Source organism: Pezoporus wallicus, unplaced genomic scaffold, assembly GCF_028554395.1.
Source record: "Pezoporus wallicus isolate ANWC-B61680 ecotype Strahan unplaced genomic scaffold, APGP_CSIRO_Pwel_v1 scaffold_2584, whole genome shotgun sequence".
NCBI lineage: Eukaryota > Metazoa > Chordata > Aves > Psittaciformes > Psittacidae > Pezoporus > Pezoporus wallicus.
Window position 1 is genome coordinate 3,042,797 of NW_026642851.1, and position 16,005 is coordinate 3,058,801.

The 16,005-nt window shown below is 38.7% G+C and overlaps 1 protein-coding gene across 3 annotated transcripts; it reads left to right on the plus strand.

Moving 5' to 3' along the window:
• The first annotated feature begins 210 nt into the window (after positions 1-210).
• On the plus strand, positions 211-14,832 carry FAM133B (family with sequence similarity 133 member B). Of its 3 annotated transcripts, XM_057432724.1 has the most exons (11): positions 211-303; positions 4,058-4,155; positions 4,868-4,946; positions 7,120-7,194; positions 7,368-7,400; positions 7,782-7,850; positions 8,436-8,531; positions 9,742-9,789; positions 11,191-11,286; positions 11,900-11,944; positions 13,545-14,832. In XM_057432724.1, the coding sequence occupies exons 1-11, from the start codon at positions 280-282 to the stop codon at positions 13,629-13,631; spliced, it is 750 nt and encodes a 249-aa protein (XP_057288707.1). In that variant the 5' UTR covers positions 211-279; the 3' UTR covers positions 13,632-14,832. The 3 variants fall into 3 exon arrangements, with proteins under 3 accessions (XP_057288707.1, XP_057288709.1, XP_057288708.1); XM_057432726.1 differs by lacking the exon at positions 11,900-11,944; XM_057432725.1 differs by lacking the exon at positions 7,368-7,400.
• Positions 14,833-16,005: the final 1,173 nt, after the last annotated feature.

Here is a 16,005-nt window from a genome sequence, read left to right on the forward strand (position 1 = left end):
CGGCATCGCCTTTCCGCGGAGGGGCCCGCGGAGCCAGTGGGGCAGAGGCGGGGCGCTAACGGCTGCGGCAGCGAGGGGACGCTGCGGGCGCGGTGACGCCCCGGCTCCGGCAGGCGGCGCTGCGTGGCCGCGGCTACCGCCGCTCTCCGCAGCTCGGCGGGTGCTCGGAGCCGAGGTGGGCCGAAGCGCTTGCGGCGCGGCTTTCCGAGCGCGGAGAAGGGGCCCCGAGCCGGGCCCAGACGACGACGGCGGGCGTGGGAGAGGGGTTCTGGTGGCGCCATGGGGAAGCGGGACAACCGGGTGGTGAGTAACACGGGCAGCCCGGCGGGGAGGCAGCAGCGGGAGTCAGGGCGGCAGGGTGGCCGCTGCTGGGATCCGCCACAGACGCGGGCAGCGCGGGAGGGGAAGCTGTGTGGAGCTGGGCACCGCCTCAGCCCTGGCAGCCGCACCCCGGCGGCGGCCGAGCCGGCCCTGTCCGGCCTGTCCGGCCCGCTGCCGTGCTCCAGGCGCTGCGGGGAGGGCAGAAGGGTTCGGCCGCCGCAGATGGGGGGAGAGGGGCCCTGTGGCGGCGGGCGGAAGGCACTTGAGGGCCGGCCGGTTACGCAGGGTCGGGGCTGGGGCCCGGCCGGCCTTGGAGCTTCGTACCGCCAGATAACAAAGGCGGCAGTGCCCTGCGGCCCCGCCCGGTCGGAACGGGCGGCTCGGGTGCCGGGGGTCCCGTGTGAGGCGAGCGGCTGTGGGTGCCTTGTTAAATCCGGCTGTGGTCGTGACCGGTGCCCGCCTTGTGAGCTGCAGGTGAAGATGTTTGAGATGCTGGCCTGGTCCTTGCAAAAATAAAATGTTCCCAGTGGGAGTTGCAGCATTCTCTGAAGTAGCTCTGGTCCTTACTGAGCCGCATTGCCTTAAACTTGGCGTTCAGCTGTATCTGAGCAACTGGAAATGTGGCTTTATGCAGAGCACTGCTAACGTCGGGAGACAGCAATTCAGAAGGCCAGAAATGCACTTACACACACCTGATTGCAGAGCCTGATTTTATACTGTCACCACATTCGTTCCTCCTAGTATTTTACTTTAAACTTTTTTGTACCAGTTAGCCATTCACCTTATGCTCATGTTTCATGTAGGCATTGTAAATTTACAGTTAATGAGGTTTATGATAAAAAACATAATACTTCTTATTTTCCCTGTTTCTTTCCTTCTGGTGTGTACTGTGAATTCATGCTCGGATCCATTCAGGGGAAGTCTTTGCTTACCTTGGTGGAATAATATTTAATAGACACGATAGACATACACATTATACAAATGGATAGTTGTGATTGCTTTATTGAGGCACCAAAATGATGGAATCTACTGAGAAAGAGCTGACAGTGTTAGACTGCAAAACCCAGCCAATGCTTGAAAAGTATTGCTCTTGTAATGGATTTGGGTGTCCAGTTATTTATTCTTAATTTTCTTTCCCATAGGGCAGCTGGGATGCACATAGCTATGCCATCAAATTTTTACATTCTTACGTAAGGTTTGTTATGCCATGATGGCTGCTAGTTCAGACAACTTATAGGACCCTTTGGTTCTCTTCTGTGATCATAGAACTTTCTACCTGTCACTTTTTTCCCAGGTCCCTTCTTAAAATATACCATCACTTTAACTATTTGGAGATGGAAAATTAATCTGGGGGATTTTACATCTGCAGGACGCTCTCAAAGTGGTAGTAGTTCGTGTTGCTTGCCCAGAGAATCCAAGCTGATTGAAGGTGGCTTGTGCTTTTCAGGAGCATGAAAGCTATATAAAAAATACCTTGTAATAACTGCTGAGCAAAATGCCAGCAGAAGAAAATTAATGTGCAGACAAGCACTTTCTTTACTGAGAAAGCATTTCTGTGCTCTCTCTGGCTCATGACATGCAGTTTGGCAAAGTATTGTAAATACTTCTAAGAAATGGTTATTGGCAAAATGATTATTCATAAATAAACCTGTTCGAAATTATAAGAATGTGGTTTAAAACATAAATTTCCTGACCATGAAACAGTCATCATGTGCTTGCTGCTGGAAAGTTAAAGCAAGCCACTGAACAGAGGATCCTTCCTAGGTAGTTACCTGGGGTCAGTTTGAGGAAGTAGAAGAACAACATTTGACAGTCATAGCCTCTTCTGCAGGTAGGGAGGTTTGCTGGGAGGCAGGTGGGTGTTCATTTCAGGTAAGCTCAGGTGAAAAAGTAGCTAATTTTTATTTAAGAGCAGCAGGAGACCTTGTTTTTAGGAATAATAGTTACATGAGAAGATAGAGCTTTAGATCTAAGTTCTGAAATGGTAACCAAAAAGAGTTGATGCACTTTACTCTCTAGAGTAAGCCAATTCTTAAATTACATTTCTGTTGTCTAGTCAGTCTAGTACATTGAAATCGCTTTTGTTTAATGAAAAGTGTTCAAATACTGTTTTCCTGCACTGCTAGAGGAATACCTTTTCTACTTGCAGCTGAATTCAAATGAATATTGACTTACTTGTGGATTTGTGATATAATAAAATGTTAGGGTTAATAATGTGAATATGTATCTTTAAGTCCTGTAACTACTTGAGTGTATATAGCCAGCCGGCTACAAAAGAAGATTCCAAGCTTAGGTGGTGAGACAAAACTGGTTTAAATTTGAATACCTCAGCTTTACCTGACCATGTTATTTAGTCTGTTTGTATGAATTCAACAAAGCAAAGCCCCAAGAAATGGCAGCATATGTCACCCTTAAGAGTTGCAGAGTCAGCTTGAGTCAAAAAATGGTCCATTTCAAAGAGTCCTTGGGTTGCTCAATGTGGTCCAGCTGATCAAACTCCATGTGGGGAGTGCTGCCCTCTGGCCCATCCCAGACAGAGCCCAGAGACCCTCTTCCAGGGCTAAATGTAGCCAGAAGAGCTGAAGTCACCAGCCTGATCCCAGTCCAGAAACTTGGTGTGGCCGTGGCCACTGCTGCTCCAGTTGAGGGAGCAAGAGGGGAGGGAGGCAGCAGCTGCTGCTTTTGGCACCTGTCACAAATGGTCATTTACTGTGCATGGTGGCTTCTGAATGCTTAATTTATGGACTGATAAAAGGCAGTGTCAGACATATAAGAGCTGTACATGTAGTCGAAGCTTTACCTTCAATCTGCAGAATGTTGTACTCCTTAAAACATTGTCTCAGATTGGGCAACCAAAGTTAGTAATTGTTTTTACTATGTGATTTTACTTTTATTTTCTCATCTCCAAACTACAGACAGTAAGAACAGCGTGTGTTATGCTTTGCAAAAGTAAATTGTGAAGTGTTGGGATGGCGTAGTGACAAAACTTCATGACATAAGGGAGGATATGTATCTCCTTTTTACAAGAGTGAAATATTATTGGCATTAAAAAAAAATGAACTGTTTGCTAGATTAGAGTTTTTCCATAAACTGCTGAGGTGGATTGCGGAATCTAAGATTTAAATTGATTTTTTTATAACCTATTACATTTTAAGAGTGAATATGAATAGGATGTGTGGATTTGAAAGATGGAACACCTCATAACAGTGGGGTTTTTTCCTTCTTAAAATAGCCCTAAATCACAGAATCTTCATACATGCATAATTGTAGCCAAGCACCACCACTTGCTTGCTTTGGTGTTACAGCAAGAAACTTTATGTAGAATTTGTGGAATCTACTGTCATCAATTTTGAGTAGAACTTTAAAGACATAGGATCAGTTGTCCCAGAGGGTGAGAGCTGAAATTTAAGTATGTTTTCCCAAAAAAAGAATATTTCAGCAATCGGGATACTGTCCTCAGTTTGCAAAAGCATTGCTCAGGGAGGGGAATTACTGAAAGGAACATGGTCTCTTTATTAAGTGAGTTCTTTCTGCTACACTATAACTCGCATTGAAAGCTCCTGAGTCTTTGCCAGACCAAATCAACTTTGTTTAGTTAAATAGTGTACATTTGCAGAAACAAGCCAGAATTGTTTGTCAGGGAGTGGGGATAAATGTGAAGAACAAAAAGGACAGATTTTGGTATCGCAGCATAGCTGATAAGTTTTATATTTCTTTTTGTTGTTTAATATTAAAGGCGTATATGAATCCCATAGCTATGGCCAGAGCACGAGGTCCTGCCCCAAATTCAGGACCAACAATACAAGACTACTTGAACAGGCCAAGACCAACATGGTAAGTAGCAATACTTTTCTGCCTTTCTGACCTTTGGAGTAGAAGATTTGTTCCCTCTGTCTGAGACGACACTGTACCCACTTCCTCTCTGAATACCCAGATACAGATTTTCAAAGATTCGTTGTCTGGCAAAAGTGTTCTTTTCTAAAAATGAATTCAATCCCCTCTCTTAATAACAACAGTATATCATTTTAAAATGCATATTTCTCGTTTGTCTTTAAATATTTTGGCAACAGTTTCTCAGAAGAGGAAAACTTTGGTTGCTTTACCTCTGTCACAAATCCGAGTACCTACAGCATGCTGATATATTTAGCTCTTAAACAAAGTAATCTCAAAAAAAAAACCAACCCAAACCAAAACATTTAGCTGGTCTATTATTAGAGCACAGTTTATCATACCCAGCAAAGTCATCACTTTGAGATGTTATCAACAACTTATTTTACATTCTGTCCATTTTGCCTCCTCTCGTAAGACATTAGAGAACAATTTATCTAATTGCAAAGTTAGCTTTAGATCTTTCAGAGGAATTTAGCTACAGTACTTAAGTTATTAGGTTTAAGTTACCGTATGCATAACATCAAAGATGCTTTCATTCTTCTTTCTGTTGAAAGTTCAGCCAAAGCTAAACTTCAAAAAAAACTATGAAAAGTTAGACACTGAAGAAGGTATTTTTAATTGTGAAAATCATGATCTGTCATTTTCTTTTATGTAGGGAAGAAGTGAAAGAGCAACTAGAAAAGAAAAAGAAAGGATCCAGGGCTTTGGCCGAGTTTGAAGAAAAGATGAACGAGGTTGGTAATGTTAATATTAGATTCTTCTTTATATGCTACTTTTTACCCATAATATTTCACTTCACTGAAGCTTTTAATGAGTAAATGTTTTGATTTATTCATATCAGAAGTTAAGGTTACCATTTAACCAGTAAGAGCTAAGTCTCAATTCAGAGAAACATTATATTAAAATTTTTGAAAATTGCTGCTGAGTAAAGCTTAGACTTTTCATAAATGTAAATATAGTTACACAAATGCATGTGTTTATATTAATAAATGAAACTCCTGTGTTTTCAGGTATGATAAACCAAAGTCTGTTGTGCTAATCTTCACTTGTTTAAGGTCACGCAATCCAAATATGTTGAAAAGAGGGAATTTGTTACTGGGAACAGACATCTTTGGCAAGGAATGTACGCATAATGTTAATGTGGGAGAAGGCACAAAGAATGGCCTTCAGGGTACAGATATGTATATAAAGTACTTCTTTCGCACTCATCCTAAACTGATTACATTCCATGCTAGTTCCCTGCTATAAACACAGCTGTTCTGATGCTTGTGTTCAGTACCTGCTGGAGAGCAGTGCGGCATAAGAAAGTTTCACGTATAACTCCTGTTGTAAACATAGGAAGAAATTGGTATACAATGAATTTAACAGTTCCTGTTCCTTCTTGGGTCCTGGTATCTTGAGATGAGGTTCAAGCAGTACTTCTCATCATTGTGAGTTTCTGGTTGAAGTAGATGGTGCCCCTCTGCTACAGGAAGGGCATAGCTCCTGTAGTACTCTTGCTACACCTTTTTGCCTAAGAAGATATACCAGTACTTGGAGGGTCGTGGGGTGCTATTCTGAGAGGATCAGTTGCTCAGCACTCTTGAGTTTTAGCTTGGTGAGTTTGGTTTAGTATTTTATTGTATTCGTTTCCTGTTTTATCTTTGCTTTAATGTGAAGTAATGGAAACTGGCATGAATAGAAGATAACAGCCTTTCAGTATGGCAGAAGGGTGCAAAGGGATGCAGGAAGTGGTGAAATGGCCTTAAAGCTCCTAAGAACAAATCTGTGAATGGTTGAAAAGGTTACAAGTCTCTGAATGAGGTTCTGTCTCCTATTTTACTTACAGACATTGTGCTTTTTTACTTACAACGTAACACTAGCTAAAATAGTTTGAAGAGAGCACCTGCCTGATAAAGTAGAAGCTCTTGTTAGAGACCCCTGGGGTAGCTGTGGGTAGCTGGTATATCAAAGTATGCAATATTGCACAGATGTTACCTTGGGCTGTGAGAAAGCATAACACACAGCACTGTGTCTGGGCCTCAGCAGCACTGTTCAGCAGATTCACAGGATGCTGACTTAGGGATCTGTGTATCATACTGCATTGCACAGGTATAATCTTACTTAATTCCTGCTATTTCTGTCCCTTCAGCACAATATGTGGATTATTGTTGCTTTGCCAATACAATACCAATACAGCTTCATTGTGACAAAAAGGGAGGATCAGAATAAGAGTAAAAAAGGAGGGAGCACATGATGGGTCTGACACAGGAAGCAGGAAAAGCGCAGATTGAAGCCAGCAGGTTTTCAGTCTGGTGGGTGTGGGCTGGATGTTTCAGAGCTCATGAAGAGGGGATTTTAGACAGACCTAGAGATCTTGTGAGGGGTTGAAAAGGAGGAATAAGAGGAGACTTTTGTCCATGCAGTGTGTGCTTGGCCTAACAAAAATAAGAGCCTTTTATGAAGATATGTGTATCATTGTTGACACTGACAGGGCCTAGAATAGACACTAGACATACCCATACATTGAAGAATGGTCTGAAGAATTTGACTTGAATTTTGTTCCAGGTGATTTTAAATCTAATACAAAATAGCAGTTTTTCTGGTAGCATCCCCTGGCTTCCCAAAGTACTCTAGAATGAACACTGTGATACATCGCAGTTGATGACTTTCAAGATAAGTGACAATCTCTTGAGTCCAAAAAACTTAAACATTAAGGTGTGGACTGACATGGTGTTTCAATGAATATCAATATTCTGTAAAATCAAATGCATTATAGCCTTGGTTAACATTATATGTCATTTATTTTCTGTGGCTTTTGTAAAAACTATGATGTCAGGTAGAGGACAGGATTTCAAAAAAGGTCTCTTAAACAAAGCTATTTGGAAATGACACTCATGTTGCTGTTCTGTTTGGTTTTATTTTCAGAACTGGAGAAAAGAACTGGAAAAACACAGGGAGAAATTGCTGGGTGGAAATGAGAGTTCCTCCAAAAAGAAAGAGGTAAGTTATTTTCAGTTTCATACAGTCAGTGCTTGGAAGTGGATTTATCATTGATGCTGCCAATACAGAATCTCATAAATACATTTTAAAAGTAAGCATCAAAGTAGATAAACCTAAATGCACAACAGAGGAATATGATGCCAAAGTAACATTTGTTTTATTCTATTTTTAAGAAAAAGAAAAAGGAAAAGAAGAAATCTAATAGGGTGAGCAAAATTTTCAGTGTTCTAAGCGTTGGGGTTGTTCCTATTTGTCATATAAGTTCTTTTGGAAATATAATTTTGAATTTAGCTGTTAACTGATTTGTATTTGAGGGGGTGGCATACATTTTGTAAGGAGTTTTTTATTTCTGCTTCAAGGGAAGAAAAGAGCATTAAATAGATACTATTGAAAGAAAAATGTTAGAAGTTGCTTTTCACCATTTTATTTAAGAAAATATGTAAGACCAGCTTCTTGGAAGTAAAATTCCATTGATGGCACTATACAAATGAAGAAATTTTAAAGGGAGTGTTTAGATGGACTTTTGACTATTTGCCAGACAAAATGCTGCATCTCACAAGCTTCACTTTTTGTTGTGTTTGGTCAAGTTGTCTTCATCTTCCTCTTCTTCATCAAGCTCTGATTCTTCCAGCAGTTCATCTGATTCAGAAGATGAGGTAAGAACTAACTTATTCTAACATGTTTTGTTCGCAACCCTTATTTAACACAGATTGTGGTAATATGTTTTAGAATATTGTTTGAGGTCTTCATTTGCATAAAACTATTTAATTTTAATGCATTTGGTACATATAATAAAGTTGTGAATTTTAGATATATACCTATTGAAGAATTTCTTCATGAACACAACAAATTCTGCGTGGCTGGCTTGTAAACGGGATCCATTTCTGATTCCAGTTTCCATAGAATTCCCTGAACATTTCCGTAGAATCCCCCATCTGAAAATAAAAATGCAAACATACCATTTTTACTTTTTAGCAAAAATCTTTGTTACAAATAACGAGATTTTTACAGCACACACTCAAATAATCAGCAGAATGTAGAGAACCTGGATTTTTCACCAGTTTCTGTTTTTTCAATACAGAAGAGTTATGAAGGTCCTCCACTAAAAGAAGCAATTGTAGTATACTTTATTCCTCAAGAGAATATGATAACATTTAGCATTCTTTACATTTAATGTAAGTCTTTAGTGAGAATAAATTCAGAGTTGTGTTTTCCTTTTTGTCTACAATATTTGTGGATAGGATAAAAAGCAAGGGAAGAAGAAAAGGAAAAAGAAGTATCGATCCTCACGGAAGTCTTCAGCAAGCTCAGCTTCTGAATCTGAGTCAGACAGCAAGGTACTTACGCAGGTGTGTTAGCCTTGGCAAGTTTTCCTGAGCTGTGTTACAAAGACATAAACATTTCTGACTTTTGCATATCAGTATTTTTTTTAATCTTCAAAATTTAAAGCCATGCATTATCGTACCTGGGCTGCACTTGTATCTTCCACATGCAGTGAGGAGTCTAACTCCACTGCCTCAAATGCCTGCCAGAAAGAATTTGATCATTTTAGAAAATGAACATGTTTATTCCAGCAATTTTAGCTTTTTTTCTAAATTCAGACATGCATCTTGTGTGCTACTCAAATACTTAGTTTTAATACTACATTTAATACTACATTAACGCTTAAAAAAAAAAAATCGAGTGTTCTGTGAAATTCTGGTGAATATACTGTTTAATTGAACACTGTCTGTGAAAACATACAGGTGTTGCAGGATATCAGTGGTCAGAATATTGTCTTTCTAAATACCTGTGGACCAAGTAGTTTACTGTCAGAGAACTGAGTCTTTCCTAAATGCATATTAAATTGAGGGTGTCTTTCTCCTTTTCTGAAAGTAGAGCAATGTAGATACACAGACATAGTGAATAAACAAAACAGTGGAGAAGATACATGAGGCAATTTGTTCTGTTTTGTTGGCGTTTTACTGTGTTACAGTGGATAGTAATGGTACTTCTTGCCTAAATATTAGTAATACAGCAAGTTGTTAAAATTCTGTGTATACCTAATTCAGTGTGGTATAAATTGTGATGAATCACTCTTTGCATACACCTATGAATTCGTGCTAATGGGAATTTGAAAACTTTTGCTTACATAAAGGGACACAGAAGGACCCTTACTGCTATAACTGAAAGGCTGAAAACTCAGTGGAAATATCTGTTTAACCCCTGCCTAATCAGCAGAGATGGGCATGGATCGAGAATTAAGACGTGGGACTACTATATGTTAGACATGTTATATGTTGTTATAGTAGTGATAGCTGATATCCTTTCTAGAAGCTGTCTGCGTGTACTTACAGGTACTCTGTTACCTGATTCTATACAGACCTTTTCACACTGCTGGTTCAGGAAATAAGCAGCTGCACCAAAATTATGGCTTTTTCATATTTTGGAAGAACAACTTTGAAGAATGACTTTCAATAGGCAGGAAAAGACAGTGGGTCAGACTACTTCTGGGATTTCTGGGATTAAAATAATTTTCTCATGGTTTATGTTTTCCTTTCTATTTAGGACAGCACAAAAAAGAAAAGGTCAAAGGAAGATTATGAAAAAGAGAAGGTATTTTTACTCTTGAAATACTTGTATCAGAACTGCATTTTACATATGTAATGGAGCATGCTCTCTCTCTTTAACATTGAGTGCTTCAAATTAGACCTATGGAAATTTTCTGTCCAAAACTACACAGTCAGAAGGTATTCAGTACCCCCAGTCTGAGGCAGACTTTTAGTTGATTCAGCTCCTGGTTTAGTAATTGTTGTTGGTGGAAATGGCTGGGTCTGTTCTTGTTATGAAGGTAAATGGAAAAAAAGTATATATTCTGCTGTAGTAGATCAGTTGCATTCTAGTATTTTTGGTTTTATCTTGAGCAGTCACATTGAACTAAAAATATGTGTGATGATATTTCAGTGGCATGCCTGGTAGGATACTGGCTTATTGCTGTAAATTAAGGAACATCAAGCAGAGGATATATTTATCAAAATGTAGTCATAATTATAGATACTGTACTTATGGCAGCTTTGAAAAATTGCAGAGAAAAGTGTATTGGCTTGGAGAAATTGCTTTTTTCTGTCTTTTCTCAGAACATGAAAACAGTCTCCTTCCCACCACCTCACCATTTTGTACACACATCCAAGGACTTTCTTCCTTCCATTATGTTTAATGCAGACAATCTTGTTGACCTAAATTTTAGTTATTTCTACCTCGTGTAAATTAACCGTGCTTTTAGAGTCCACCCTCATCTTCCTCTCATCTTCCTTCTTCTTAAGGGCTGGAAAGGCCCTTAAGATCATCTAGTTCCAACCCCCCTTCCACGGTCAGGGATGCCTCTCATAGACCATGTCACCCAAGGCCCTGTCCAACGCAGCCTTGAACACTGTCAGGGATGGAGCATTTACCACTTCTTTGGGCAACTTGTTCTAGCACCTCGCCACCCTCACAGTAAAGAACTTCTTCCTTATATCTAACCTGAACTTCCACTGTTGAAGTTTAGATCCGTTTTTCACAGAATTTCAATTTCCCAGGAATGTCTTTTAACTTTGAGTAGCTTCTGTTGAAGACGAAGCATCTAACATAGCCGCTTAATGTACTGCTACTTTCACACATCTTCTGAAAGCAAAGAGCTTTTTGGGACTAGAGGTCTTCCCCTACCTAAAGATCCCCCATTTGTCAAATGGGCTATAACGTACTTTTCATGAGTACTTTTGGGAAAGGATTGAGGTACCAATAATGGACTAAATAGCACAACTGAGATGTGTGATTTCACCTTGCAGAAAGATGATTAGCAAGAATTTTTTGCAGTTTCTGGCTTTAGAACTTGGAAGAAAACAGCTTCAGTCTTAGGAAAACTTTGCCTGGTCCAGAGCAAGGAGGAGGATGGGAGTTGAAAAGTAGCTCACCAGAGCAATCTCATGGAACTTTGAAAGGCCTGGCTTTACTCACAAGTGCTATTACTTTGTGTAGGAAGGCAAAACTCACCGCAGGAAAAGGAAGAAAGCCGATCGTGGTGATGGACCCTTATCATCAGAATCTTTATCAGAATCAGATCAGACAGAGGAGGTCAGTATGAAACCTCAATTTCAGATATTATAATGCTTTTAGCTTACTGAATTGCATGAGTGAATGAATGATTTAGCTTACGTTTAATATATTGTTGAAATTTTTCTGCTCTGTACATTGGGATATAAGAGTGCAGCGCATTCAAAGTTGTTTGTATTTTTCTCCTTTGTAAAAACTTTTAGTAAGAATTGTTCAGTGGAGCTCCTACCACCTACAGGTCATTCTGAATTCATTTCCTTGAAAATTTCCAACTTTTTTATAAGTACTCAGTGAAATGAGGCTAAGTGATTGGTGTGGTGTCCTTTGCAAGATTGCTCTCTGATGTTAGTGAATACATTGACAGATTTCAAGATTGCTAAAATTCTACCTTTGTATCTCTGTTTTTTCTTATTCTGTGTATAAAAAGCACAGCGTGTTTCCAAATTGGGTGTTTATAGGATAATGCATATTCTAGAATATAATAGAAATAACCAGTGTTTCTTCATGGATTATTGTTCAGTCTGTTCTACCACTGTTGTATCATCATTCATTTATATGCAACAAAAGCTCAAACTTCTGTGTAAAGTAGCATTGCCAAAGCTCTTCTCCCATTATATTGGATTTTTTTTTCTAGGTGCAAGTGAAAAAAAAGAAAACCAATGAGGATAAAGATAAAACAGCAAGTATCCTTCTTACTCTAGTTTTATGATATAAATATTCTGTACCTGGTTAATTTCCATTTCACATTTTTCAATAATGCAGATATTTTATAGCAAAAGTCTACTGTCACATGAATCTAAATTAACAATTTCTCTACTTATGTGCTGAAGTCACTTTTTCAATTGTAAAATTAAAGGTAGAAGGTAGCACAACTAAAGGTGGCACATCAGTGCTGTTCCTCTGTTAGTGTTGGGTATAATTCTTCCTTGGTAAGCCCCTGAACCAGACCATGAAAAGGGCTTTAGGACATAATCATTGCAACATCTACATTAGTATAGTTCTTCTGCCAACCAGATAAAAAGCTGTCAGCAACCTGTTACTTTTCTCAATTTTGTTGATTTGGTGAAAGCGAGAGGAAGGTTTAGTGGTGATTTATATAGAACTCAGATTCATCACATATACCTGAAGCTCCTCAATTAGGAGTATAGTGATTTTGAGATCCTAAATGCCCACTCAAGAAGTCTGTATGTCTTTCTCTCTCCCCTGTCAGCAGCAATGTTCCTAATTAGACATCTCAGTTGTCTAGATGAGTTGGGCGAAGGGAAGGTTTACATTAGTCATCTGAAAAATATGGATAGAAGTATCAGCAATAAAACACATTTTCCATGGAACTTGTTTGTTTTTTCACAATCCTGTAAGCTGTTTGCCATAAAATTTTTAGTGATTGATTTTGATATTTTGCATAGAATTGTGTGTGTAATAGGTATAAAACAAAGCTTTTATATGAGGATTGTTTTGTTTACATAATATCACACCTACTCAACAATTCCAGTTGAAATTCTGCTTGCAAAAAGACAGGATTGTGTCTCTCAGTGTCTGTATTACACTGATCAGGATAATAACCTCAGTACTGAATCCAGTAGGGTTAATTGAGTGTATTCATATTTATAATTGAGATCATAACTGTTTTAGAATTATAGAATAGTTAGGATTGGAAAAGACGTTAAGATCATCTAGCTCCAACCCCCCTGCCATGGGCAGGGACACCTCACACTAAACCATGTCACCCAAGACTCCGTCCAGCCTGACCTTGAACACTTCCAGGGATGAAGCATTTGCAACATCCTTGGGCAACCTGTTCCAGTTCAACTTTATTTTAAACAAGCTGCAAGCTCTGGAGAGTCTAGTCAAGTGTAGTTAACAGTTTAATTTTGCACAGTAAATATAAGCGCTTACTTTAAATTCTGTAAACGTTGTAGTTATTCCCACATGCATAACGTGTAACTGCTTGTCAAAGCACTTCCTTATTACTTTGTCAGAAATCTATAAAGCACTGTAAAACATTTTAAAGATTAAGAAATATAACGGTGACAGTGATGAAAGGTGTGAAACAGTCAGACCATGATGGAGGTAAACTGAAGACTGTTCATATTAGTGATGATTAGTGGGTAAAATCTGAATTTTCTTTCTGTGATTTCTCAGTAGGTTTTTATAGAAATATCTTTTGAAATGTCTTTTTACAAAGATATTCTTTCTGTGTTCTCATTTTGCATTAACAGAATTAATAGATGGCAATAGTATCATACAGTAACTTCCATTTAATTTTACTATTTTTTTAGGATAAAACAAGAAAGAGAAAGAAGCACAAGAAACATGGTAAGAAGAAGAAAAAGAAGATTGCTAGTTCAAATTCAGATTCAGAATAATATTTAAAAAAAACAAGACTATCGACAGAAGTGCAATGACAAAAGGAAACTTAAACTGTGAAATGACAGCAAACTTTACCAAACTGCATGAGTTTTCCTGTGTTTTAGAAATACTCCCAATCTTTCAGTAGCCAGCCAGGTGCAGCTGTGCTGGGAAAGACCATTGTTATTGCCTGCTGCTTAATACATGAGGTACAACTTTTATAAAATTCCAGTAAGCAGTGTTAGATGTTTGAAACAATGTGAGATGGTAGTCCAGCTGAGGTGTAAAATATTGGAAAAGAAGAGTTAAACTTTTTAGATAGTAAAAGTAGTCTTTTAAACATTAGTAATAGTCTTTATTTGTAAATCAGGACAAATAAAATCCCGAGTTCATCCTGCAGGTTAATATCATACATAAATTGTTAGAAGCTGGTGTCTGCTAATGGCATTTACAAAATGGGAAGTTAATTATGACATTTAAAATGCTATCTTTGTAGAAATGTTTATCTGCCCCATTACTGTCTTCATGCTTACAAGAAAGGGAATGCTACCATTCTGGCTAACCGATTAGGGTGCCTTTGATCCTTGCAAATCTCTGCTATTTTTAATCCATGCTGCATCTCTGATTCTAGGGAAGCCAGAACTGTTGTTGGCAGACTTCCTCTGAATAAGTAATTCTGGGCTTCTAAGCATGTGCTTCTGCATTAAGCAAGAGCAGTGGCATTTTGCAGTTTAACTGACATTCAAAACCTGAAGATTTTACCTCTGCTCCTTTGAAATAGCGATAGATCTTTGCTAGTAAATATGCATATTTCATTTAATGTCATATTGGTTTAGTTGAACACATCTGGCAAGCACTGGTAGCTTTCTTTGCATTACCTTTTAGAATTGTTTTGCATGATTTGTACCATTTTGAAGTTAATGAAATGCCGGTATTCGTTTGTTGTAACCAGTTCTATGAATTATGTTCCACATACAGAGTTTCATGTATGTATTTAGTTACTGTTATAGTTAAGTTCATTGCTGTGTTTACGTGCACACTTGCTGAAGATATTTAGCATGTAAAAAGCAGGGTTTTGATACCTTAACAGCTTCATATTGAAGCTGATTTTACTCTAAGCAAGTTCAGTGGCAGACCTGTTGCGTGATGTGTCTTGTTAGATAAAACAAACTACTGCCAGAATCTCATTAAATATACTGTTTAAACAGTTTGTATTTATATTTTTGTACTTGAGGGCTACAGAACGTTGACCTAAATCATAAATCTGTTTAAATCAGTTGCTTTAGAAGTAAAAAAAAAAAAAAAAAACAAAACCTTTTATAAATTAAATGTGCACACAAGAAAACACACCCATTCGATTTTAGTTTTTACATTAACTTCTCATTATATCCTCCACTGACATAGCCATTGCTGGGCCTACTGTTGGCCTTTTAACTGCTGCCAATCCATCCTGTGTGGTCAACTGTAGGTTGTACTCTTGATGCACCCCTTTTTCATTACACAGGTGCTAACTTAAAACTAACCTCTGTGGCATACAGATGTTTCAAATATTGTATTGCCAAGAATTTCATGACCTTTAAGACCTTGATTATATTATTAGTCTGCAACCTGTAACTAAAAACTAGGGGAGAAAGATGATTTTTGTATTGCCATTCTACAGAGAAATTTACTTAAGTTCTTGGGGAAAATACAGCCATTGAGTTGCAGCAGTGTCCTTCTAAACCATAGTAAGAATATTTTGATCAACTGTTTTATACTGTTGAGCTTGATATTACTGATTCTAGACATCATTTTGTCAGTGAGGTTAAAATAAAGGCAAGATGCAGTGAACAGTAGGGGTTTGGTTTTGGATTTGTGGTTGGTTTTGTGGGTTTGTTTTCTTTTTAAGTTGTGGTGTTGCAGTTTTGGTAGAAGAACCTGTAATGAACTATAGCATAAATGCTCTGTCCTGTGAGATACCTCATTTGACTTTTACTCAGCTACCTGCAACAGAAAGAAATAAAAATCGAAAATGAGCCCCAGGCTTCCAAATACAGAAGCTGGTATGTCATTTGAATTGTATGGATATTAACTACTTGTTCTGGTCAGCTGTGGGTTGAAATGCTGCTCTTGTGCTTTGGAAGTGGTGTGGCTGCCTAAGGGGCTTAAGCGTTTTGTCTGTTCACAACAAAGCTGCTTTAATACCAGAGGTGAAATGGTTGGTTTTCAATGTATCAACAAACGTGATTCCTCTTGTATCCTTCCTGAAGGAAGAGTAGAGGCTGGTTACAACCCTTCAGCTTCCCCTTTGTTTACACTCTGGGTTCAGGTGGCGCCAGGCAACCTCCATGCGTGTTCCAAGCTTCAGGAGTGGGACAAAGTAGGAATGTGAGGATAAAACTATTTTAATAG

Bases quoted from the DNA above. Each gene is read 5' to 3' on its own strand.
- FAM133B (XM_057432724.1), top strand. From the start codon at position 280: ATGGGGAAGCGGGACAACCGGGTG. The intron at 7,195-7,367 runs GTAAGTTATTTT...TCTATTTTTAAG, and splicing joins GTTCCTCCAAAAAGAAAGAG to AAAAAGAAAAAGGAAAAGAA. The intron at 11,287-11,899 runs GTCAGTATGAAA...TTTTTTTTCTAG, and splicing joins AATCAGATCAGACAGAGGAG to GTGCAAGTGAAAAAAAAGAA.